General features: G+C 42.2%; 1 protein-coding gene across 4 annotated transcripts in view; it reads left to right on the top strand.

Moving 5' to 3' along the window:
• Positions 1-25,275, top strand: part of MTUS2 (microtubule associated scaffold protein 2) — a 262,109-nt gene that overhangs the window by 218,132 nt on the left and 18,702 nt on the right. For all 4 annotated transcript variants that reach the window (XM_085062168.1, XM_085062149.1, XM_085062144.1 and 1 more), the window contains one exon: positions 20,105-20,171. In XM_085062168.1, the coding sequence (XP_084918294.1) occupies positions 20,105-20,171 (67 nt within the window). The remainder of the gene's footprint in view (positions 1-20,104; positions 20,172-25,275) is intronic.

The raw sequence follows: 25,275 nt of genomic DNA, 5'->3' as shown, positions 1-25,275 counted from the left end.
TTGTTTGCTTGGGAGGAAAAAAATCAAAAGAAGCTCTGTCATCATTTAGATCTTTCTAAACTGCTTCTTAAGGAGACATGCACAAGATTTGGTATGTGGGGCTATTAGTTACAGTAAAACAGGGCAGTAAGAATCCAGAGGTGAACTCCTTTACTCACAACCATTGCAATGAAGACTCTATAATGCAGATGCTATGGGACCTGCAGGCCACTCACACATGGTCAGTCTACCCAAGGAGTGGATTGGGGTTTGTGAAATGAAGGAAATCACCTTCTCCAGGCTCCCTGCTTATTTGCTGTATATGCTAGAAGTCAGGCAGTGTAGGAACAGAAACCTCAAAGCAGCTGAGTATCTTTCCCCTCCTCATCCTTTGGGTACCTGGATGCTACACTGCTTCCAGACAGCACAGCCAGCTCTGCTTCAGGCCCTGCAAAACAGAAGGAAAAAGGTGTAGGGAACCTGTTGGCTTCTCCCTGTGTCCTCAGTGACCTTCTTAGAGACACTGCTGTGACAAAACCTGCACATTTTAGTTACAGGAGGTAGAAGAATATGCTTCCCTGGGAAACAGTGGTGTAGTTACATGGTCTTGTTTTGGAAAAAAAACAGCAAATTAGACTATGTTTGTATCCTTTGGCTAGAAGAATTTTGTTAGTTACACATAAATATTTCAAATTTTGTTACAAAAAAGAAATAGCCTCAAGCATTCTAATGTTCCTCTTGAAAAGGTTTTAAATGGCCATTAAAAATTAAAGATCTCTTTATTTACATGTTGTCCTTGAAGAGAAATATATTTAGGATGTATGCCAAGCATCAGGTAAAAGTGAATTTATTTTCTCCTTTTGTTTGTATTATCGATCTCTGTGTAAGCAACTGACTTTGACAGCCTTGATTTTATAGTGCATTCAGAGGGAAAAACAGAATGAGAGTTGGAAGTGGTTCTTGTGATGTTGGCAGCCTCCAAGTGGGATATTTGTCTGGGCTTGAGCGGTTTGGCAACACATTGGAAGGGGTGTGAAAAGCAGTGATAAGTAATAGGGTCCAGTGTTATTGTGGCCTCTTATCATACAGAGGACAGAGAAAACCCAAATCACAGTGTTTTCCTGCTGTACTTTAAGTTCAGCAAAAGAGTAAGTAGAAATGTGTACCTCTTCTAAATTCCATGCATTTTAAATTCCTCTCTTACAGCGAAGAGGCAATATCCTCAGATTGATCATCATTTGGTTTTAGTAGTTTTTTTTCTTGGAGGGTTTTTTCTTTGATTGATTCATTGATTACTCCCCAGAGACACTCTACCAAGGTTTCTAGTAGGAATGTAGCAGAACAAAGGCTTGACAATTCAGTGTAGGTCAATAGGTGCAAGGTTCATATATGAAAGTATTAATCACACCAGAAACTGAAGAATTTTTCTGTTTCCATGAGAGAACAGAAATATTTAACAAATGAAAATTTTAATATGCCTTTCTGGAGGTAAATAAGGAAACCATAACTCTGATTAGCAGTGTGGTGCACAAGACTTGGCCTGTCTAGATCTGAGGGATCCCATCTTCTCTTTGGGAGTCAAAAAGTGAAGCCTCCCTTCAGAGGCAAACTTTTCAGCACATCTCTTGTTTTACACACATATTTGTGTGCATAAAATATTTAAGATGAGACCAAATGTCACTCTTTAGAGTTGCTGTAATGGGGGAGGCCATGCCTCAATTCACAGATAATCTTCAGAAGTCATTTCAAAATGAAATTTTTGAACAAAAGTCTAAGGAAGGTTGCAATCAGCCTAGAGAGGGGTGAAATACCAAGTTACCCTCCCAGAAGAAGCAGTGACCGCTGAATAACTTGACACATATTTACATGCTGGTGGTTAATTTTCAGTAACCTGTCCCTCTGGCAGATCCATGTCCCTCTCTCCCATGTGGCCAACCTCAGGCATCACCTGAGCATTCATTCTGTGGCTGAAGCTTCACCTGCAGATTCCCATCGTAGCATCCCAGGAGCTCTCCTGCTCTCAGATACATACCCATGGCCTTCCCTACCTTCTGCCTGCTTGGATTTTCAGACCTCTGGCAGCACTACTTTTGTTTGGTGGTTTTACATTTCCCTCAGGGCAAAATGGCATGGCTCCATTAATGTAGACATGTCCAATAATAACCTGTATAGGCATTATAATAATATTGGCAACAATGATCAGTGCAATAGAACTTAAGTGTTTTCAAGTGATTTTAGTGCTTCTACAGTCTAATAGGAGGAACAATTTATTATCCATAACAAAAGTCTGGCAATGTTAAATGTCCATCAAGCAAACTATGTGCCAGCAATTTAATTGCAGAAATACTAAGGGTTTAGCCATCACAAAACATAAAGGCTAGCCTCACTTGAAAAATCAATTTTTTCTTCTTATTTGCAAGTGGAATACAATTTATTTAAGTTAACATTAGCTTGTGTTTAATCAAATTACACAGAATAAGGAACAAAAAGATGATGGGATTGAACTGGGTTTGTTGAAAACAGAAAGCACTTGGCTGCCTTAATGTATTCCTCTTTGTTAATATTTGAGCTCCATATAGCATTTTCAATAGAAAGAAAGACATTAAAATTTTTGTTATTCCACAATTATCCCAACAAGTGCTAGACATTTTGAGGATGACATAAAGATGACGTCCCAGTCCTGGAATGTTTAGTATCTAAATAGGCATAAGCCTGATTAAAACTGGAGTGTCGAATTGACTGAGTCTGGAGATTACCAGATATTTAGTTTCTTAGGGGATTTATATGGGAAGATAGTCACGTGTTTGTGTGCATGGATACACACACCTGCATGCACACAAGCACACACACACGTGCAGTGTGTTCTGCTTTCAGATATCTTCTGTGCAGAGGATCTGTACTTCCAGTGACTGTGTAGGGGATAGGGCTGAAGAAGGACTGGACAATGAGATGTCCTACCAGTGTGTCACCCAAGTGCAATAATGAGGGCAGCCAAGAAGTCAAAGCAAACCCACACACACCAGGAGGTGCAGAGATAGCAGCGCTTGTGTGTATGCAGCTCTGAGCTGAAGAATAGAGAGCCCAGCAAGTAGTTTCCCTTCTGCAGACAGGGATACTCCCACTGTTCGTGTTTATTTACACCAAACGGGTGTGATGAATATTTTACATCCCACACAGGTTCATCCCATCTGCCCTTGTTGGCGTTTCCCATGGTGCAGCACACATATCCAGGCTGCAGAAATGAGCAGCAGGACGTGTCCTCAGCAGCACCTCTGGGCTGATGGCTGCCTCTGAGGCAGACAGCCTCCACAACTATTCTTATTATCACACTCTGGTTTCATCTGTGGGGGAAAATTTGCTGTATTTTTTCCTTGCTTTGTTTTGTTAGTTCTTTTTTTATTGCTTAGTACCGTACAGTAAACGGATAGACCCAGAGGGAGTGTCTGCCCACGGATTGTACAAGAAGCCCTGGCTCCTGTGGTGTGCTGGCTGGGGAGTGCTGGTGTTTACCACCACCCACTGGAGAGGTGCCTGAACTTGGACCTTTTCTGGAGGTGGAGACACCTTTATACATCTGAGCTTTGGTGCCCCAGCGCATTGGCTGCATGCTGCAGGAGGACCCTTTTGGTCCCATGACTCTTCAGTTCTCTACTCTCGGCTTCCCCAAGATTAGAGAAAGCTATCATTCCCCTACATCTGGAGTATTGCATCACCTGGCACATGGGACATTCTTCCTGAGCCTGGCACAGTCACCTTGCTCAGGCTGAACCTTGGCTTGGGGGATTGGTCTGACCACAAGGTGGTTAACTGAGTAGCTATCCCCCTGGCAGCTGAAGTTGGCTGTATTTCTGGAAATGGTATCTGAAACTTCTTGGAAAAACTTGTGAAATGATGAGCTGCTTGCTTCAAGCAGCCTCACACTTAGCAGCCAGGCAGGAGGTAAGCACCAAGGCAGGTCTTCTGATAGGCAAAGCTTCCCAAGCTCTGGAGAGGCAATGACAACCCACAGTTAACTTGCAGGTTAGGGAAAGATCCGCTTGACAGGTGTAAATGCCTGCAGAATTGTTCTGCTCTGGAAAGTAGAAGGAAAATGTTTAGATGGGACTGGATGTGATGGAAATATCTCTGCATTTCCAGTGGGATCCATGTTGCAAAAGAAAAAGGTTTTGGGATTTCTTTCTTCTCTGACTGTAAAAAACAGAGATCACCTCCTGATTTGGTGGAAGTTTCCAGATATTTAGCCTCATTGTTTTGCTTTCACCTCTGCTAGCTGGTATTCTTAAAAACAAATATGTTACAAAGGAACATAACACACTGAAAGCAATGGCAAAATACATGAAAAGGATTAATTTAGAAATAAATGTGGAACAGTTGGATATATGCCATATATTTGTGTAGGTGCCAAATATATGATTATAATGCTTGAACTTCTTTCCCATAGTCTTAGAATTTCTTAAGTTTCATGTAAAACTTAATTTCACCAATCTTTCATTAAAAATAAGCACTAGAAGTTACTAAATGTTAGATGCACTTAAAAAAATGTTCTGTCTTCTTTCCCCCGCCCCAAAGGCATTTTTAAGTGTCATTTATAGAAAGACTTGAGATTATTTACTCTGTTCCCTCACCACTGCATATTCCTAAAATACAATGCTCTGCTGATATAATTCCCTGTCTCTCCAAAATTACTGTCATAATCCCAGGGGATGAAGTGTAAATATCATAAGTCCTCTTATGTAGATCCATCAGCAGATGCATTCTGAGCTGATGTACAAGAGGGATTTTGCAGCAATGTAGTGGAACTTTCCCTGATCAAAATTCCTGGCAGATGTGAGGTTGTTCCAGTGCAATGCACGGCTTGAAAAGATAGATAGACCAGCTACTATTTCACCTTATGTGTTTCAAGACTGTGTGCCACATCTGCAAAAACCTCTCATTATGGACATGTTGACAAGAAAAGCAGTTCCTTTATAAGTGAAGTTCTGATTTCATCTTCAGTTTTTCAGGTGCAATTTCATATCCCCATTGCAGTCCATGTGGATTGTGGTTACAGGTTTTAGCAGCTGGAGAGCCACATATTTGATCAGTGGACTGCAAGCTCCCTGCACTTTTGAGCATATAAATCCAACACACTCACATTCCCACTGCATCGGTTTTGATGAGTGATGGATGCAGCAAAGCCAGGCTGAAATCAGCCCTGCCTGGAACTGTAGTCTGGCCATCAGCAGGAAGGGAGTAACCCCAGGAGTAATTAGAGTTTCTGGTGTCAGCACAAATCAATGTGAGCTCTTACAGTTATGAAAAGCTGTAAAGATCTTTGGATGAGTAAGCAGAGATGCAGCAAGTAGAAGTGAGGGGGTGATAACACCTGCACATTCAGCACTGGGAGACTGATACTGTATATATGACATTTAGCACTGGTGCTCACACAACTTCAGAAAACAATGGAAAAATGGGGAAGAAACAGAGAAGAGCAATAAGCAACTCTGAGATCCCTTATTGTGAGAGACAGCAGAGAACAATTGATTTTCTTTGCGAGAAAGGGCTTGAGTCCAGAGCAGAAGAATCCTCATAAGAAGGATGCATATCAGAAAGCACTTTCCTCAAACAGGGGAAAGTTTAGCAGAAACCACTCTCGGGAAGCAGAAGCTTTGCAGCTTCAATGTGTGAAGGAAGCACAGACTTTTAGGACTAGAGATGATCAGTTATTAGAAGAAACCACTGTGAGACGAGAAAGCAGAGCCACACCTTCATGTCAGGAGTTTGCCAGTGGATGTCTTTGTAGAGGGGATTTTTTCATCAAAGTAGTTATAGAACAGCAATTGTGTAAAATATCATGTCCTGTGATTGATATAGTATTTTCATACTATTTGAAATATTAATATTATTACTATTATACTATTTATTAAATATTAATATTATTACTAATATACTATTAATAGTATTTTCATACTATTTGATTGAACCATCCCTTTGTCCTTAAAGTCTACAAAGATCTGTAGATAGCAAGAATATCTGGACATAAAATTTCTGGTGATGCAATATGTGTTAGAGGGGTGATGCCTATTTTAAGACTGGAAGCCTTTTTCAGATAGATGTTAGGATGAGTTTTCCATGCAGAACAGCTTTTCATCACACTTCCTTGCACTCTACTTGCACCTTCTTCTGAATTTTCTGGCAATAATCACATCTCAAAGCAGGACCTAGATTAGATGGACCACGACTCAAAGATATATATAAATTATAATTTTTGTGTTCCAAGGACATTTTTGCTCTCCTTTCAAGTGGAAAGTATATCTCCTCAATACTCTTTCTGTGCCCTCACAGCCATCCAAGAGTATGTAGCTGCACTTTTCAGTCACATACTCAAAGAGTAACCTGTCTCTCACTTAACCACCCTTTCAGGTTTGAACTATCTGGTTCCAGAAAGTAACTCTAAAAGGTTTCATCTGCAGTCCTCCCAAAATTCCTTGGCCTTGCTCTCACCCCTGAGATCTGCTTCACATGCTGGTTCCTACAATCACTTCTCACACAATATCATTTCAGAATGTGGTGGTGTGGTTATTATAATCATTTGAGAACTAGTTATTTTGGTTCCTTCTTAAAACCAGCTCTAACTACAGAGAAATTAGTATAAGTGATGCATTTCTAACACGAGTTCTAAAAATCATCTGAGCTAGGTTTTCTTTATATAAAAACATCCCAAGTCCTCAACTGATTGTTTGAATTCTCATTAATGGTAGTAAGTACTATTCCTCTCAGCAGAGCACTGAGAATCTTTCCAATAGGAGAAGCTTGATCCATATAAAGCCTCTGGAATGTTTTGCCATTGGCATTGCTGTCACAGGATGTCAGCACTTGTCCCTTGCTCTGCTTGGCCTCAAAATACAACAGCTTGAAGTTGTCACTGGCTTTGGCCCAGAGTAACTCAGCAGTGGAAGAGAGGAAATCACCTGTTTGTTGGGAGAAGGGAATATTTCTCTCCAAAGGTGATTTAAGAAAATGGCCGTCTGCTTCCAGCTACTCAGAGGTTTGGAATTTAGAAATAGCCTTGCAGGCGATGTATTCCTGGGTAGGCAGCAGGTGAGGAGTTCAGTGAAAACATGCATTTTTCCTTGTGATCTCAGTGTATAAATGACATTTCATAGGAGGAAATATGAATTCCCTGACAGCAAGAGGTAGTTCATTTGAAATGCTTACTTTGTACTGTTCCAGACATCAAGAACTAGAAAACATAGTAATAAAGTATTGTTCTCTCATGAATTTTAATCCATGGCCTTACAAACTACTGACACTAAAATAAATGTAAGGCTGCACTAGCAGAAATAACAAAACTCTGAAGGAATTCTGTTTAGATCCTCACATTCTTTCTATATGAGAACTGAATTTAAAAAGGAGTCATCTGGCTGGGCTGTCTCACTTCAGAAACAGAGGGCATGTAGTCCATGTTAATTTGTTAAATTCTAGGGTAAGCATTCTATTCATCCAAATATGCAACAGCATAATTGTATACTTGAAAAACTACATTAAAAAAATATTTGCTTCCATATAAGTTGCCTGAGGATCATTAAAACCTCATGGTACTGAGTAATGCACAAAATGTGAAACCTCACTGTAAATCCAAGGGAAATTGCCATTCTGAGGCCATCTGGCATGACTTTCAGCTCTAGCTGAATCATCTCACTGAAACTCATTACTGACTGTTCATGTCTTCAGAAATCCCCAAATCACTGTATTACGTTCTCTGAATTTTTTTTTTTTTAAGTTAGGCAAGAACAAAAATAGCAGCCCCGACCTGGAAAATAATGAACCACGTGTGTATGTCTGGAGTGGAGAACTGTGTTACTAACAAGAGAGCTGCTTCAGAGAAAACTTAATGCACCTCCAACAAGGAAGGTGAAATGTAACAGTGAATGTATTTGCTTATTTCCATTTCCATTTTCAAAATTCACCAGTTTCTCCCTGCTTTAGTTTTAACCCCCATCTGATTCACTGCCCAAATACTTGTGTGACTATAGGGAAGGAAGCTGAGACAAAACAAGTGACCAGAAGAAGGGAAAATTAAAACACTTCCTTTGACAGCAGCACTCATCTTCATTGGTTTCAAGCACTCACAGAAATACAGTGTGACTGGCAATTTTAATAAGTGAAGTTGGAAAGGGAATTTAGGACTAGTTGAGACTGTTTTCAAATTATACTGTTTGCAGAATTGAAGAATTAACAATACTGACAATAAATCTATTTCAGTCTTTGCGGCCAATGTTCGGCTTATCGAAAAATATATTCAGTCTCCCCACTTGTCTGCAACTCTGTCAGTATACTCAGATCCTCTCTTGTAGATATCAAAATTCTGACAAAGTCCATAATCATGGTCTGTCACACAAACTGTAAGAGTGTTTGAAAAGAGTACTCGCAGAGAAATAGGTTGTGATAATCACATAAGCAGTGCTGGATGTCCCTTCTCCTTGCCTTGTTCTCCCATTTTTGCATGCCACTCAATCATTCTCTAAGCCTCCTGTTCAAAATGCATTACTGGAATAGCATTGCCCTATCCTGCCTCTGCACTGCCTTAGACAAAACTCTGCCCCCACTGATGCTGCCAACCAGGCTTCTCCCCACGCCATCCTTTGGAGGTGCTGAATGTCTGTGTCACTGTCGCCTCCCACTGTTGACTGCAGAGAATGCCAGGAGGCGGCAGCTGCCGATAGCCTGGCTAATCCATCACTCTCCAGAGCTGAGACACCGCAGAAGTTGCAGTGTCTCAGTTATGCACCAGGCCATCTGAATCTGACCTTCACTTCTCATTCCTGCAGTCTTCTGTTCCTTGTCTCCCTTCACCGCTGCATATCCCTTTGTCCTCTGAAATGCCATCTGCAGAGCAATCTTTTCTTTCACCTCAGTTTCATCTCCTTTTTTGAATCCATGCTTTGGTTTCTTTACCAGGTGAAGCAGTTTTTGAACTTTTGGTATGCCCCACCTCAGCCTTCTCTCCCCATTATCTCTCTCTGTATCCCCGTGGGGTTGTCTTCAGTCTCCTTGGTCCTCACCTCTAACCACTTTCTCCTTCAGCTTTTTCCTTGTTTCCTATGTTTATTTCCATAGGCACTGGATACTGCCTCATCAACTTATTCCTAGAGCTGGCAGTCCTCTTTCAAACAAATTTGCATCCCTTCATGTTTCCTGTACTGTCTTTTGCTGCTCATGCCCTCAGAGTGTTATCTATTCGAATTAAATTAAATATTTGTTTGACATACTTCGCATGCTATTCCCCGCAGCAAGCCTTTCCAGTGTTTCATAAAGGATGAATAATCTGCAGTTCACTTGAGGATTCTCCTGCTCAGTGACACACATAGCACTGTGTTACTACCTTGTCTCCCAGAGCTTTCCCAAGACGTCGCTTCTGTTTTTCGTTGTCCATGGATATCCATCTTCACACTTGCCATATATTTGCAGACCAGCACTGTAAAGATCATGGGAAAGCATTGTGTCTCTCACAGAAAGGTTACCCAGCCTCCATGAAATAGGGAAACATCAGATACTAATGGTTAGGAATCCAAATCTTCTTCTATATGTTAGAGTGAAGTCTAGAACCCTAATGAAATTATTTACTGTTTATTCTCTACAAAGCAGTGTATGCACTGAGACATAAAGACCATTATGGAGTTAAACAGAATAATGTGCCCCATTTGGGGACCTCAGTAAATTATAAAATATGGCTATTTTATTCCTACTTTTCCCAATTTATTTCAGATAGATGTAAAATATTGAAATTGCTTCTACAGTAAATAGGAGTTGTATTATATGCATCATGGAGGAAAGCATTGATTCTGTCACTGTAGGGAAAAATCGCTGCCCATGGTGCCTCTTTACCATTAGAATAGTTTGTTTATAGACTAAGCAACTCCCCGGGACATTTAGGAAAATGTAGATATCTTCCTTGGCCTTTAATTACCCTGGAGCTTTATCCTGTGAGGTGCTAACTGCGTTGTGTTTCCACTGAAGTCAATAAATATCGTAAAACATACCCTGTTAAGTTGCTTGTTGTGAGCAATTACTTTTATGTTTTAAAAACTAATTTTATAAGACTGTGTTCTTTGTGGAACTTACCTGTATTTTCTCTTTCCAGTAATTAAACAAATCTACTACCTTTTTGAAAAGTGTTTTCCAACTAATAGTGCAGGTTTTCCCAACCCGTGCTGATCTCTGTCTCAGCCAGAGACTTCTTCATTCTGCCTTGAAGGGCAATGTGAGCCAGATTTGTTGGGACAGAGCTCCATGCAAAGCAGTTTGGCAGAGGCACATTCACATCCTGGGTGTGGACCATCAGCAAAATGCACAGCAATTTATTGGTGACAATGCACAGACAAGCAGTATTGCATGGATAGGAAAGGCTAGCAAAGTTCATTCTGGGTTATCAAATCCAGTTCTTCCCTGTTGCCATATCCTATCACTTTTTCCCTAAAATGATGAAATTGCAGCTTGCAAGTCATTATATTTTCTTCTGTTTCTACCAGAGGACTGTTTCAGAACCTCTTGAGACAGGTATGCATGAGTTCACACCCTTTTATTCTTACACAAATACATTTTTTGACCTTGAAGTACTTCTCCCTCTCTTGGTGTTCTGCCTGTATTTATAGAAAGCTGTAATTTTCCAACTTTACTCTTGTTTTCTTAGAAGAAGCAGATGTGTATTTACAGGGCACCCCTCCAGTGGTGCAGGCTATATATTCCCTACATCAGAACTGCTATCCCCAAAACATGGGGGAACACAACTGTGTGAGGTTTTGGGTGAGATCGCTCTGTGGCTTTTCTTAAAGCATTTAAATTTCCCTCTTAGTCTTTCCTAGAGCCTAAGGTTGTATTTGCTTTATTCAGAGCTGTACCATAGACATAGGTCTTAGTCATGCCATGACTGGATAAACAACATAATGTTTTGCTATTATTTCCAGTTGATGAGTTTCCATCTTCTACTTGAATTTCCTATTATTCATCCTTATGATTGGGACCTTGGACTTCTCAGTATTCTGTATTTCTTACCGTGACCACTACTGTATTCCTAAAAAGCATCCCACTTGACAAGCATGGTGTTTTCACTCTCCCCTTCACACACAATGCATCCCAACATCTCATTAGCACTCGCTAATACTTGACCAGGGTCATCAGTGAACGGCATAACTTGCCCCAAGGATTGATCTTTGAACAGCTCCATTAATTATCTCCACTCAGCCCAACAGTTCCATTTACTGCAACTCCTTGCCCTCTTCTCCCAAAGGGCTCCTCCCTGCTCAACACTCCTTCAGCAACTCCCCATCTTACGCAGCCTGATGATCAATGTTGTGGTTGGCACCACGTGGTCACTTGGTCCCCAATAGGTCCCCTCATCTAAAAATATAAATTCTTTTAGTGTATAGAGGCAGAAGTCTGCACTGGTGTGTATCTCTCTGCCTTTGGTGTTTGTTGTGCTTGACAAGATTTTTTTAAAGTATTATTCTTCTCAATATTTGATCCAAATGCCACATGCTACTGAAGTCAGGCAGATGATTCTAGCATTTTAAAATTAAGAATTAATAATTTAAAAACCGGTTTTGAACCTGCTGTTTAAAGTGCCAGTTCTCATAGAATTTGGGTGTAGAAGCAGTCCTGTCCTCTGATGCACCTGCTTTGCTGAGTGTTTTTCTCCTGTCTCAGTTATGTTCATTTCCCTTTCTGTATCCTTAATTCCCGAGGCATTGCTGCCTTCAGGTGTGTTTTCAAAGTCCTCCACAGAGTAACCTTCCTGTCAGCATGCTGCCACCACAGAGACTCCTCCTAAATTCTTTCTTCATCCTCCTTGATTGTGCATTTGACTGAGAAACTGCTCTTTAAAATAGTTTGTATTTTCCATTTGCTTTCTCAGCTTGGATCTTTTTTCACCATAATGCTGCACACCTTGACCTGAAAAACAAGGCTTTATTAAATGGAATGAGTTTGGTCTCACTTTCTCCAAAAGCATCTAAGCTGACCAAAGAGCCCAGCAATCTCCCAATCACATCCTTATTCCCTATCAGTCCTAAATTGGCCTTTAGGGCCTCAATTCAACCTTGCCAGAAGGACAAAATATGATTTCTGCTTATTTAAGTTTCACTTAAATATTTTGTCTTCCCGTTTAGTGCTTAAGTGGTACTGAAGTGGTTCACAGACCTTGCTAGCTAATCTTTAACTTAAATTTATCATCACTTGTGAATGGCAAATCCCCCATTTTTAGTGAAGTAATTGAAGAAAATGAGTACTTCACTTTAAAAGCATAACAAAAGGAATAATGACCAGGTTTTATTTCTCTGCCTGATAGTCAGACATGTTGATCTAAATACTGTAATTCTAAAAGCCAGCTCAGAGAAATGGCTGTGGTAATTTGTCTACAGGTGGTTATGTGGGGTTTTTTCTATGGCTGTTAGAAAGTTTCCAGCTGGAATTTGGACTGTAAAAGATTCAAACTACAGACTTCAGGTTGTGTGGCAAAAAAAGAAGCTCCTAGAGGATGAAATTATTTCACCATACAAGGAAGTCTCTTTTTACCTCTACTCCATAGCTGTTCAGTAGAAAACCAAATTAATTTTTAGGTGCTGTAGAGAGAATTAGATCTTGAACACACATGTTAAAAGACATGTATTTGGAGTGAATTTTTAAATTTGGTTTAGTGTTTGGATTTGGTTTTTTGTTTATTTGTTTGCTAGGTGTGGCTTCTATGTTGTTTGGTTTGTTTGCTTCTTTGCTTATTTTTAATTACTTGACTGATATTCTGAAACTTTAGTTGAAGTCCTGGCGGGGCTGAGAAAGAGCAGAGAATAAGAAGTTGACACAAACTGGAGCTACCTGAACATTTAAATGTAACTTAACCCAGTTTTGGATATTCTTGTTGGTTCCTACTATTTTCAAAATAATTTTGTGCATCACCAGTCACAGTTGAACATATACTAAAATAAAAGTATCTTTCCCACCAGAAGGCAGAGCTGTTCAGCATTAAGGGCAATGTCACTTTTCTGTATGTTTGGTAGTGATTTGGCTTTCAGGAAAATATTGGGGTTTGGGTTGAAACAGTGGACACAGCACAAGTACCATCTTGGGTGCGAGTTACTTAACTGTTCTGCCTTTTTCCAGCATTGTCTTTGATATAAGTTGTTAGAGGAAAGTATGGCATGCTAAAGGCAACAGCCCAGGAGAAGTGAGGCTGCTGCAACAATGTGTCCTGGGTCCAGCTGAGAAAATGGGTTCCCAGTGGGTGAATGGATACAAATTGGACATTCATAACACAATGGTGTGTATATTCATGTTAGGGTTAGAGTTACATTATGTGATGCAAATACATATACATGGCCAAAAAATTACACCAGCCCTCGAGGATTACAAAAATCTCTGGGTGCGTTGCAGAGGTCTTTGTTTTTGCCATTACAAGGAGTCACCGAGGTCCAGAGGATGTTGATCTTCCTCTCAATTTAAATGAACGACTTCAGGGAAAGCCCTTTCAAGGGGGATCAGAGCGTCTCGGGCGGCTGGGGACACCCCACACGGCGCACAGAAAGCTGGCGGCCGCTGTCGCATTCTGGAGTGACCCGCTGGCGAGCAGCGCTGCGCTCGGCCCGGGGACGCTCCCGCAGAGCCGCGCAGAGCCGCGCAGGACCGCGGGGCAGCCGTGGCCAGCCGCAGAGCAGCACGGCGGCCGGGGGGACCCAGTGCGGCAGAGCTGGAGTGCAGAGACACCGCAGCCGCGCTGCCTGGCTCCCGGCGGGAGCGGATCCGAGAGCACTGCGGGAGAGCAGAGGCGCCGGCAGCCAGCCGGGGGACGCGCAGCTCAAAGGCAGCATCCCAGCCGCTGCGGAGGACGGGGACTACGGTGATCTGTGGCTGTGGATGCGGCACGGAGATGAGAACCCGGAGGCGCCCCGGCTGAGAGCGCAGTCTCACTCTCGGATTTCAGCGCGTCTGGGGCTGTCGCTGCGAAGTTTCCAACTCCGTCCCGGCAGTCGCCCGCCCTGGCACTTCCCTGCGATGGCGCTGCTGGACGTGCCCTGCTGTGGGCAAGCCTTTGCCAGCCGGAGCAACCTTTTTCGGGAGAGGCCGGGTCCAGCGGGCGAGCAGCGGTGCGGCGGCAGGGCGGGGAGCGGGCAGCGCTTCGCGGGGGACGAACCTGCTGCCGCTCCGCAGCCGCCGGGCTCCGCAGCCGCCCTTCCCCGCTCCCGGCGCCGCGACCCCGGCCCGGCATCCCCCGGTGGCCCGGGAGGCATCAGGTTGACAAGTCCCCTTGGCCGGGCTCGGCGTGGGGACGTGACATCCCTTTCTGACAGTGTCACCGCCCGGGGCTCATCCTCCGGCTCCGGGCCAGGCTGGCGGCAGTCCGGTGGGTGTCGGTCCGGTGGGTGGCTGTCCTGCCGGGATGGGCAAATGCTGCTCCACATGTTTTCCCCCCTCTCTGTGCGAGGACGAGACGGTACTTTTGCCTCTTTTTTTATCCTTTAGGGAAAGGGAAGGAAGGTAGCCGTGATAGAGCCTGTGCTGCTGCTTCTTGCTGGGGTCGTGGCGGATGCGCTTCCCGGGTGGCGGAGAGGGGAGCGATGCTCGGATTGTTTGCAGTGTGCTGATCTCCCCTTCACCAGGGACAGGTCTAAGTGTCGCTTTCTCATGCACTGCAGTGCCTTACATAAGTTTATCCTGCAGTCTAAATGTAAGGGTTGGATGCTCATGGAATAAGGAGGGACCGCTGGCATCCTCTGTAGCAACAGTCAGTTTGATGTTTTGCTCTGCTTTTGATGCATTTTTAATAGCCATGTGGAGTACAAGTTATAAAGGAAACTTGCAGAGAGTTTTAAAGTTTGGAGAGAGATTTTTCAGCCTCTAGCTGTCCTGAAGTTTTGCATCCCCAACAGAGGATTGATCCTCCATCCTAGGAGAAGTGAAATGTGACCAAGTGAAATAGAGACAAAACTACCTGTTTTCTTACGTTTGTGTGAATCTAAATCAAACACTTTCCTAGGCACCAAAATGGGTCATGTAACAAATGTCAGATCAGAAGTAAGTGCATAGCTACAGGCAGCAGGAAAATAGCATGTGCAAGAGAAGTTGTGGGACATCTTGAACACATAGCTTTTCCCATTATTCTTCTGGAAATTTGCCTGGATTTTACGTACAGAAGAATGAGAGGATGAATAGATGCATTTAATTTGCTTAACAGAAAAATATCTTGGCAGCAACGCATGTTTGTGCTGTGTTATAGTTTGGCTTTTGGAAATGTTCATACAACTTTGTTAAATTAAAAACTGACAGTGCCTCCCATTTACCTAATAATAAGTTCAAATATAGCTTGAGATGTGCTACTGACCAGGTTAAGAAAAAATGTGTGGGTTAATATAAAACTTGTCAAAGTGCAGTCACTGTGGAATATCTAAGTGCTTGTAAACTTTAATCTAAAGGGTGTTATGAGGAAGGATTACCTGACAACCAGCATGATAGAACAGCATTGTTAAAACACCTCTTTTTGAAGGAAGACTGTAGGTAATTTTTAATATCAGCTGCAGTGGGATTCAGTTATTTCTTCTACAAGTATCATCTGAAATATTTATTGGTACAAGAGAATTGCCAATGTCTATGATTCTCTTTCCAATTATAATTTAACACCTTGCCACAGGGAAGTCTGAACACAGCACAACAGTGACTAAGCACCATTTGCAGGTCAGGGATTTTTTTTTTTTTTTAAATATTTTGAAAGCTCTGCATACAGGAAAGCTCTTCTGGAAGAGCAGTTTTAATATCAAGTTTTAATATCAAGCCACAGAGCTTCTGTGTACAGAGTGCTTTTAGGAGATATTGTAGAGAACTGAGAAGTGTTTGTACAGTGGAGACACTGTACATACATTTGGATCTTGGAATATAAGCAAACATGTAAGTTGGCAGGCTGGAGAGATATGTCAATTTGGAAAGGTAACTCCAGGCTCCTGTGTTTCCCTTCTTAATCTGTTCAGACAACACCAGCATCTTGCCCATCCTCAGGTCCATATTATGACATCTACCAAATTATTTTTCTAGGTCCTCACATGCGGGTAAATCTAAATTCTGCTGATTTTTTTCTGACCTACACTGCTAGGTTTTGGCCACTGTTATTTAACTGTATGGATTCCTGTTCTCTTCCTACACCTCTGCCAAGCTGTCTGCCTGTCTGCCTTGCTTTTTGAAGCTGTTGCACCAGTGTAAGTCATGCCTCAGTCCATCCTGAGGGTGTTTTGATTTGAATGGAGAATGCACATGTGCCATGTTCAGCGTCTGTTTCACTTGTTGAAATGCAGTCCAACATCAAGCCTTTCACGGGAGATATGTTGGGATGTCTGTATGTTATAGAGCTGATGATAGGAAAAAGAGTTGCTACTCTGTCTTCTATTCAGTGGAGCAGTAGTTTAAGCACAGGGGGAAAATATCATTCTACTTCTTCTATTCTACTTTTGCTTTCCATCTGAGATGGGATGTATTCCAGATGCAAGGCTCAATTATATTGAGTTATATTGCAGAGTTCAGGAATGAGGAAGAAGTTTTTTTTTTCATCTCCATCATGAGTGTAATTTTATTTTATAAAAATTAGTTCAGTATCAGAGTAATTTCTTGGAATGCAGCTAATAGAAGACCTTTGTCATCATTTTTCTAAGAAGTAATGCAGTCCATCATTCATTAAAATCACATGAAAAATAAATGCGACATTTTAATTTGTACAAAACCACATTTTTGGTTTCCTATTTTTAGGAATAAAAAAATTAATTCCAGAACACATCAAAGCAATTTTTTTTTCTTCCTTGGCATTTAACTTCTGCACTGGAAATGCTGGATGTTTGCACAGTCTCCTTACAGGGTCTCAGATCTTTTCACCCACTGGGAACAGGTGTGTACAGTCACTGAAACTTTTTAAACCTAAGCTGGATTTGGCCCTTAGATGCTCACCCTCAATGGCTCAGCTCCAAGTGGTGGCCTAGTAGAGGATCCCTACAAAGCTCTTTTGTAATGCTGAGCCTTACTGGACACAAAACTCTTGGGAGGGCAGCTGCTCCCCCTGTCTTCTCTTTCAATTACTTTGGTGAGATAAATATCAGTGAAGACCCAATGGGACATCCTCTTAACTTGGTTTCTTATCCATTTGTTTGGGGGTAGTTTTCCTTGTGTGCTTGTGAATTTTGCTGAATAAATTTCCTTGTGTGCTTTGATGTTTGACACCAGATATGTAGGAATCTCAACATGGAACCTGATAGCTTTACATTGTGAAGTCAGATCCAGTTTTACTCTACTGTAATGTTTGGTTTCCTTGGCACTGGCATTCCCAGTTCCCTGGCTGCACTGACAGTGAAGTGCTGGTTATCTGCAGAGCCATGCTCATGATAACAAGCAGGGGCTTTTTTGTTTTGCGTTACTGTCGTGTTTACAGTGTCACAGGAACGTGTGCAGTCCAAACCCATCATGTCACACTGACAAAGCAGGTTGCAGTAACAGAAGATGTCAGGGATTTGTGAGTTCACTGCACATCCAGGAATCCATGAGGCTGATTTGATGATTAGCCAAAACTGCATCTCGCTTCTCTTGCAGAAGGAGAAGATAAGGACTCATATGCTATTGTTCTCCAGAAGAACCCTCTGACAAAGAGGGACTGCTTGAGGCTTTGGCACTGAAGGCAGCCCTTGCACATCTGACCTCCCAGGAAACATAAATATGAGGTCCCAAAGAGCAGACAGAAAGCTCTAACCGAAATAAAATACAATGCAAGAAGTATTGGCAGGGGAGTCAAATGACAGCCAAGGCACCTGAGCTGTGCTGATCTGGCTGCTTGAGGTAGCCCCAGGGGCTGCTCTGCTCTGGAAACCACAGCCCCAGTGTGGTGGGAGGCAGACATGACCCCTGCTCTCCTGGTGGGTTGGTGTCCATGCTGGACCACGTGTTATGAGGTAACATTTTTAAACTGGCACCATGGCAATTCTCCACACTTTTGCAGATGATCCCACCACCAAGTGTCCTCAAGGGAAAGCATCATGTAAAATATGGAGCCTGTAATAGTTCTCACGGGGGATCAAAATTTTAAACACTTTTTTCTCTAAAATGTAATTTTTTTTATTTGCTTTTATTTTCTTCATGTAAATAGAATAGTAACTATTCCACTGAGTTCTGCCTTTAAGCAGGTGCTGGTAATGGTTTGTGCAGAGCTCCCTGGGTTTGAGTGGCTTTTGTTTCAAATGATGGGATCTGGTAATTTGAGTGGGTGTTTCTCATCTGCAAGTCCTGCATCCAGTGTATCCCTGTGCACACACCTTCAAGGGCACCAGGCCTGGCAGTCTGTCAAGAGCACTTCTTAAAGTGACTCCATTGAGTTAAACAGACAGTATGGGCAGATGCAATGGGATTCTCCAAAGGGGAAGGAAACCTTATCCCTGTAAGTCTGCTTGTTTGGGAATCTGTGTGAAGGGATCTGGTGTTTTAACATACCAGGCGGCATTTATCTGGAACTTTTTTTTTTCCCATAACATTTTGACTAATTAGAAAAAAGAAGTCCATAAGTAGCCACATCATTTTATTCTGAGCCTAATGCAGTTGGTCAGGTCTGGACACTCTGCAGTCCTGGCACACAGCCCCCTGTGCATTACTCAGCACGGTATGGAGCTGACTGGAGGAGCCAGGCTTGCATTCCTGGCTTCTTCCCATAACTGAATAAGAAAGATGCCCACATCATCTGGGTCTCCTCAAGCTTTCAAGGCTCTCAAATCAGTTCAGTTTATCACTCCATTTACAGCAAACTTTCTGGAAAGCCTGTCCCTTGGATCTGGTGGAAATCATCCCAAAAGGGCAATATGTAAAGGATTAATTCAAATTCCAGACTCCATTACTCTGGTATTACCAGGAGTAAAGTTGTGTTACTTCTCGTAACAGAGTTGAAAGTTGGGTGCAGGAAAAATATACAGAAACATTAAGTTCTGAAATACTTTTTTTCCACTTTCATTTTTGTGATATAAGACTGACTTGCTATGTGTCCTGCAGCCAAACTAATCCTGTCTGTGCCCTAGATTTTTATTAGCGTTGCTTGCTTATTACAGAAAGATTTTGTTTCTAGGACTCCTTTTAATTCAATTTACTACTGTACTGCCTTTTCTCTTGAATATGATTTTTCTGTACTGTCCTTTAAGGATTCTTGACCTTTTCTAACCTGGAATATATTTATAGTAACTTGATCTATTTTCACTAATCATTAGTGATCTTCCCAGCAAGATATGTTCCTTTGTCTTCTTTCTAATATGATTCACCATACATCCCAATTTAAAGTGCCCATATGATTGAACCGTTATGCTGGGATTTATTATGCTAAATCAAACTCCAGTGGATGGAGATAAGAACTTTGTCAGTTTGCACAGCACTCATCAGATATCTGCTGTCAAAGTCCTTTCATTTTGATAGTAACACTGTAGCATTGCTCATGTAAATGTGTTTTAGTTTTCCTTTAGCCAATTCATCTGTTTTATTCCTTGAATATTCAGATTTCTTTTGAGACAAGTCAAGGAAAGGAGCTCTAATACATAAAATCACAGGCATAAATGTGGGGATAGGCATGAACATCAGGTTATTAGTGGTGCCTGCATGGGAATGCTCACTATGCCTAGGATGCTGTGAGTACAGCAATCTGCTCCGCAAGGTTTAATGTGTGAACATATTAATATGAGTGCTTAAATGGAGGCTTAAATAGATGAAAGAATTTTAACAGAATTAATAAATCCATCTTGTATATGTGGTCCAGCAATAAATGGTACACAGATTGACCACAAAGTTATAAAAAAATACAAATGTATTTTTAGACACATAGGAGTAAATAGAGTATTCTGCACTGTAGTGTGCACGAGTGTTTGTACATGTACTTGTAGACATACAAGTCTACAAGTATTTCTAGCCAGGGAATTGTGGCTCCTAAGCTTCATTTAAAAACTGAATGAATTCATTATAATCCCATTCCCCTCCCCTAAAAAAAACCAAAATGTAGTATGAGGAATCAACCTAATCTGCTTTACTAAATGAACATGTGAAAGTGCTTATCTGGGATAAACCTGGGTACTATACATATTTCTCTCTCTTTTTCCTTAAACAGAATGAAAATGCCCTTGTGAAAATAAAGGAGTTAGGAGTCGAGCTTGCAAAGATCAGGGAGGAAGTTGGTAAGTAGTCCAAGAAAAGTAACAACAAAGTGATTGTCTCACTTTACATGAAAGCAGTTATTATGATTACCTGTGACCTAATCCTGGGGAACCTGAACACATGTGATGAAGTGTCTTCTGAAGCCCAGTGGCAAAGGGTTTTGTGACTTTGCAGGGAACCTTGATTTCACTTCTTTGCGGTGCAGATGAGTTCATCACCACACACACTGGAGTCAGTTGTGCATCATTTTTTATTAGACAAATTTTAGTTTGTAAATCCATAGTTTCTGTCCTCAAACACCAGCACTGCTGAGGAGAAAGCACAGTGTGATGAGAAGTGGGAACCTGGGACCATTGCAGTGCACAGTGACTGGGAGTGCATCACTTATTTATGATTATTTGCATGTTTTGCAGTTCAGCTACAAACTGAAGGACACCAAGTTCAGAATTTGCTTATTAATATCTCTAAGGTCTCTTCCTGGTTGAAAGACAGCAAAAGAAATTGTCTGTGTATTCCCTGTATATCTGCATGCCCCTCTTTTCCTTTTTGGTTTCTGATCTAGACAGGAGAGAGAATGTAAAGATATTGCCACTCCTGAGGGAGAAGATGGATTTTACTGTGACTTCGGTCAACAGGCTGAGTTTTTCTGGGCTCAGATCTCTCCAGAATGAGTGTGATGTTGGATTCATCTACTCCAGGGCAAATGGAGGGGAGGACCACTGGGTCAGGGGACACCATGATCACCAGAAGGTGTTGGAACCACTGATGACGGGAGTTATAAACAGGGGGGAACTCTCAGTTTTTCCTGCACGTGGGAGCCAAGTTGCTGGGCCACACATTAAGCACAGATTGTACCCTGTGGCAAGAGGGTGACAAGGCCAGCAAAGGGAGGCTCAGGCCAAACCCCTGTGGGATGGGCAGAACTGCAGAGCCTCCCTGTGCTTTGCCTTTACCTTGCCCATGACAACACACTTCAGAAAAGCTGAGCACAGCCCTTTTCAGATGCCCAGCATCTTGTGCTCCCCGCTTTGACTCTCTGAAATTTTTTGGCTGATTGTCATTTCATAGAGAGCTTTATTGTCCCTATGGCAAATGTATACTGCAGCAATAGCAAAACAGGTTTCCAGTTATTACCTGATGCCTGCTTTCCTCCATCCTCTGCATCTCTACAGCTCTTACAGAGGTGTTGTTGCCACTAGTGCTTTCTTTAGTCAGGGGACATCTGAAACTCTCAGTTCAATACCCACTACTCATTTGAAAGCCCTACCTCAATCTTGCAGGTTAGATTTGCTCATTTTCATGAGTGCTTTCTTAAGTGGCAGTGACGTGGGGAGGAAAGAGAGGTTCAGTGCTGGAGATGAAGAGCTCTGCTTCCATTTACACTAGGTTTGTACAGCTGAAGTGAACACAAATCCCTGGTGGTTTTGCTGAAGAAAAGAACTTTGCCAAGGATGTCTATGTTTTTTAGTGTAAGTCAAAACTTGCTGGACAGTCTGTTTTCCTTTGATATAAAATAATAAAACTTAATTTTTTGAAACAACTAGTCATTGTGGACAAGGCAAAATGGTAAATGGCATGTACATGAGAGCATTTCTCATCAGTGAAGTTCTTTGCAGTCTCTAAAGCAGCTCAAGTTGAGGTTGTTACTGGAGACATGAGGGTGCTACTGGAGATGTGCAGCCCACCTGTGCTATAGGAGGATTATTTTGGCCTCACTATCAGATGAATCAGTGTGTTGTACAATATTGTATGAGATTTATGGAAATCAAGAATGAAACAGTCCTTTATTTGACAACAGCAATCTTGAGTGACTCTATGAAGAAATTCAGGGAAAGTCAGAGCGTGTTATTTTGACTACAACCAAGTTGTAGTTCTGACTTGCCTCTGTCACTTTAATAAGTAGTTCATCATTAATTTAAAAATAACCAGTCCAGTTAAACACTATGGGTGTTGGTCAGAAATTCCTGATTTCTCATGTGTAAATTCAGCATGTCAGACTCACTGGTGCAAGTGCCTGAATGAATCCGTAAAACAAGACTGGGCTAGCCAGGATTGATACAGGCAGTGTGTCCAGCATTTAGTTGTTTAGGCAATAGCTGTAATTCAGAGTTACAGTTTGGGTGCTGAACATGCTTGGTTTTCACAGCATGCAGTCTTTGTTAACTTCAGCAGAAACTACAGGACTCTGCTATGCAAAGCAATGAAACTGCAACAGAGAATCCACTGTTCAGAAAAGTAAGAATATATGTTTAAGGAAAATTCTTTTGGTAAATAAAACCATCACTGAAGCAATAGCAGTGATGGACAGCCTGTAAAATAGCTTTGGGAGACTTGCATCCTTCTGGAGCCAGGCAAAATATTGAGGTTCAGACAACGCTGTCCACTTTTACCCCCAGCACTGCTGTGAAAGTATCACACCTCATCTGAAACCAGCATGGGTGAACTAGGAAAGTGATTCTCCCTTCCCAGTCTTGGGGAGGAATCTTGGCCTCCATAAGTGCTGAGGGACTTGTTATTTTAAGTAATAAGATTTGCTCATGTATTTTGCTAGAAATAGCAAGGCTGGGAAAACATGACAAGCAATCGTTCTACACTCAAGACATCAATCTTTATAAATTATAAATATAAGCACTTTTCAGCTGCAACACTGAGTCTCTTGAAATAAAGAGGTTTCTAATACCAGCTGTTTCCCTTCAAAGTAATGGAAATTAAATGTCAAAATTACCTGCTCCTTTGCTGTCAGACCAATGACGTGAAGTGAGTTGAGAGGAGGTATTGAGATGCATAAAAAACCTAGATGAAGGGAAGGCAATCAGATGTCAAGTTTAAAAGTTGCATTATCCGTGTTCACAAGAGTTTGGAAGCCAAAGCCTGTGTGCCATCTCCTCCTGGGTATGCCTCTGAGTCAGAAGACACTTAACCTGGGTGTAGTGGCTGTGATTTGTCTGTGGGTTTGAGGCCAAGGGTCAGGAAGAAGAGCCCATTTCTCATGTCAGAAGGAAAGAGTCCCTCAGTGGGACCACAAGACACCAGCCCCTGGTTCCCACAGGAGCTGCACTCCTTAATGCAAAATGCCAGGGCTGGGAAGGCTGTGCTGTGGCTCTGACTGTGTGTGATGAAGGGAACTCAGTCCAGTAGTGACATCTACCTTTCCCTCAACTTCCCAGCCTAGCCTGAAGTGGGTTTTGCTCATCTCTTGTGCAGTCAATGCTCAGGGAGTAGGGAAGTTGCTCTAGTTGGTCTCATTTAACCCAGCATGCTGTAATCCCAGGAAATGCCATGTTGTGTCAGAGTCATTTCCATCCTGTAAGCAGCAATAGAGATACCTACAGAGAAGGAAAAAGAAAACCAGGGTGTAACTCTTCACAACAGAGCCAATAGTAGTTATGCTCTGCTTCTCTTGTTACGTGTCAGTAATGCATTCATGTAACTTTTCTTAGTTATTTTTCTTTTTCCTACAAGAGTCGCTCACTTTAACAGTATCCCTGTTTTGATGCCTGAAAGCTAAATTCAGTTTTCCAGCAGCATTAGCAGGTTTTCTGTTGAGGCAGGTGTTATGGGGTCCCTGCTGGGGATGCCACAGCTGTTTCAGCAGAACCACCTGCTGAAGCCCCAGCTGGCTCCAGCAAGGCAAGCTCTCCCATGCTGGTTCCTTCTCCATGGGCAGGAGAGCTGCAGACCCTTGGGCTCCATGGGTGTTGCCTTCTGCTATGCCTGTCCCAGGAGAGCCAGGCCCAAATGTCCATCTCCCTACTAAGAGGAAATTCAGGTTTCCTCAGCACTTCAGTCCTCAGCCTCCTTTGTCTTAGTCTGAGACTTATGGTAGGGATCACTCCTTCTCATTAGAGGTGTTTCATATTCAGTATAGGGCAAATTTCCTGAGCAACAGCCTCACTTTCTGCCTCCAATAGCATTGTTGGGCATAGGGGGGACACGCCATGCAAGCTCACTTTCTGTGCTTCCCTCTTCCCTCCATTTTGCACCTGCATCAGGGTCTGATTTCTGCATAGTTTTGTATTTCAAGTTACACATTATGTGTTTCAGATGGACTTTCATTTGGTTAGAGCATGTTGTTTCATTGCCCAGCCCTCCCTGTGTGCAGAGTAATCTCCTTAGAGAGGCTGGAGAGCGATGGGGTTCATTACAGCTCCTATTTAAAGCTTGAGTAAGTTTGATTTCTACTGAAGGCAGAGCTGTAAGCATAACCCCTCCTGCTCTGGGATCACTTTACATGCCAAACATAATAAAAAAACATAAAGCAAGAGAGAGGGTTTAGAGCTACAATCCAGACTGCCAGGGGACAAGACATTCCAGCTAATATGCCATTTCATTTTTGATGTAAGGCAAGTGGGAAAGCTTTCTGTGTGCTGCTGAGGTGCTGAACTCTCTGGTTCACTCTCTTTCTGTAAGGAGCTGAGAGCTTGACAGGGACAGAGTCCCTCAAAGTGCTCCAAAAAATATCAGGATCAGAACAGGAGCCCAGTAGTGCTTATTTTTCTGGTCACACTGAGCAAGTCTGGATATTGGTATCCAGTAAATGTCAAAGCAGAGCTCTAAACAGGGTGAAAAATAGCTTTGTGGGGAAGGGAATGGTTAGCTTGGGTGCCCAAACTACCTTGCATGGGTGCACCTAATATTAGCTGTGGGGACAGCAGTGGTAACTTCGACAAATTGTTACTATCCTGGAAAAAATGAGCATAGTCTGACACCACAGTAGAAAGAGGCAGGAAAGTACAGATATTGGACAAATATGTGGTGATAGAATAAATGTGGGTTTGAAGCATTCAGCAGGGAGACAGCTGCTCTCAATCCTCTGACTTACAATGCCATAGGGGTTTGTGCATGACATGCTTTTTGAGAGGCAAAGGAAGGATAACTATGCAGACAGTTTGTTCAAAGAACTGATCATCTTTCTAAATCAGCTATGGGTCTAAATCAGAAAGAAGATCTAGCAGTGCCATTAGAAGCCCATTTTCATTTTCTAGTGTTCTGAGTGTTATGGTCATGATGACCATTTTAATCACTTCTTACCTGTGAGGTCTTTACGAGTGAGCAAACTTGCTCTTTAAAAATAATCTGGATGATCTTGTCCAACTTGCATCAAGTCTTCAACATCTGGATTTA

This window comes from Lichenostomus cassidix, chromosome 1, assembly GCF_008360975.1.
Source record: "Lichenostomus cassidix isolate B80296 chromosome 1, HeHo_3.0, whole genome shotgun sequence".
In the NCBI taxonomy this organism is placed as follows: domain Eukaryota; kingdom Metazoa; phylum Chordata; class Aves; order Passeriformes; family Meliphagidae; genus Lichenostomus; species Lichenostomus cassidix.
The sequence above is the reverse complement of the archived record's forward strand: the minus strand, read 5'-3'. Positions and strand labels throughout refer to the sequence as shown.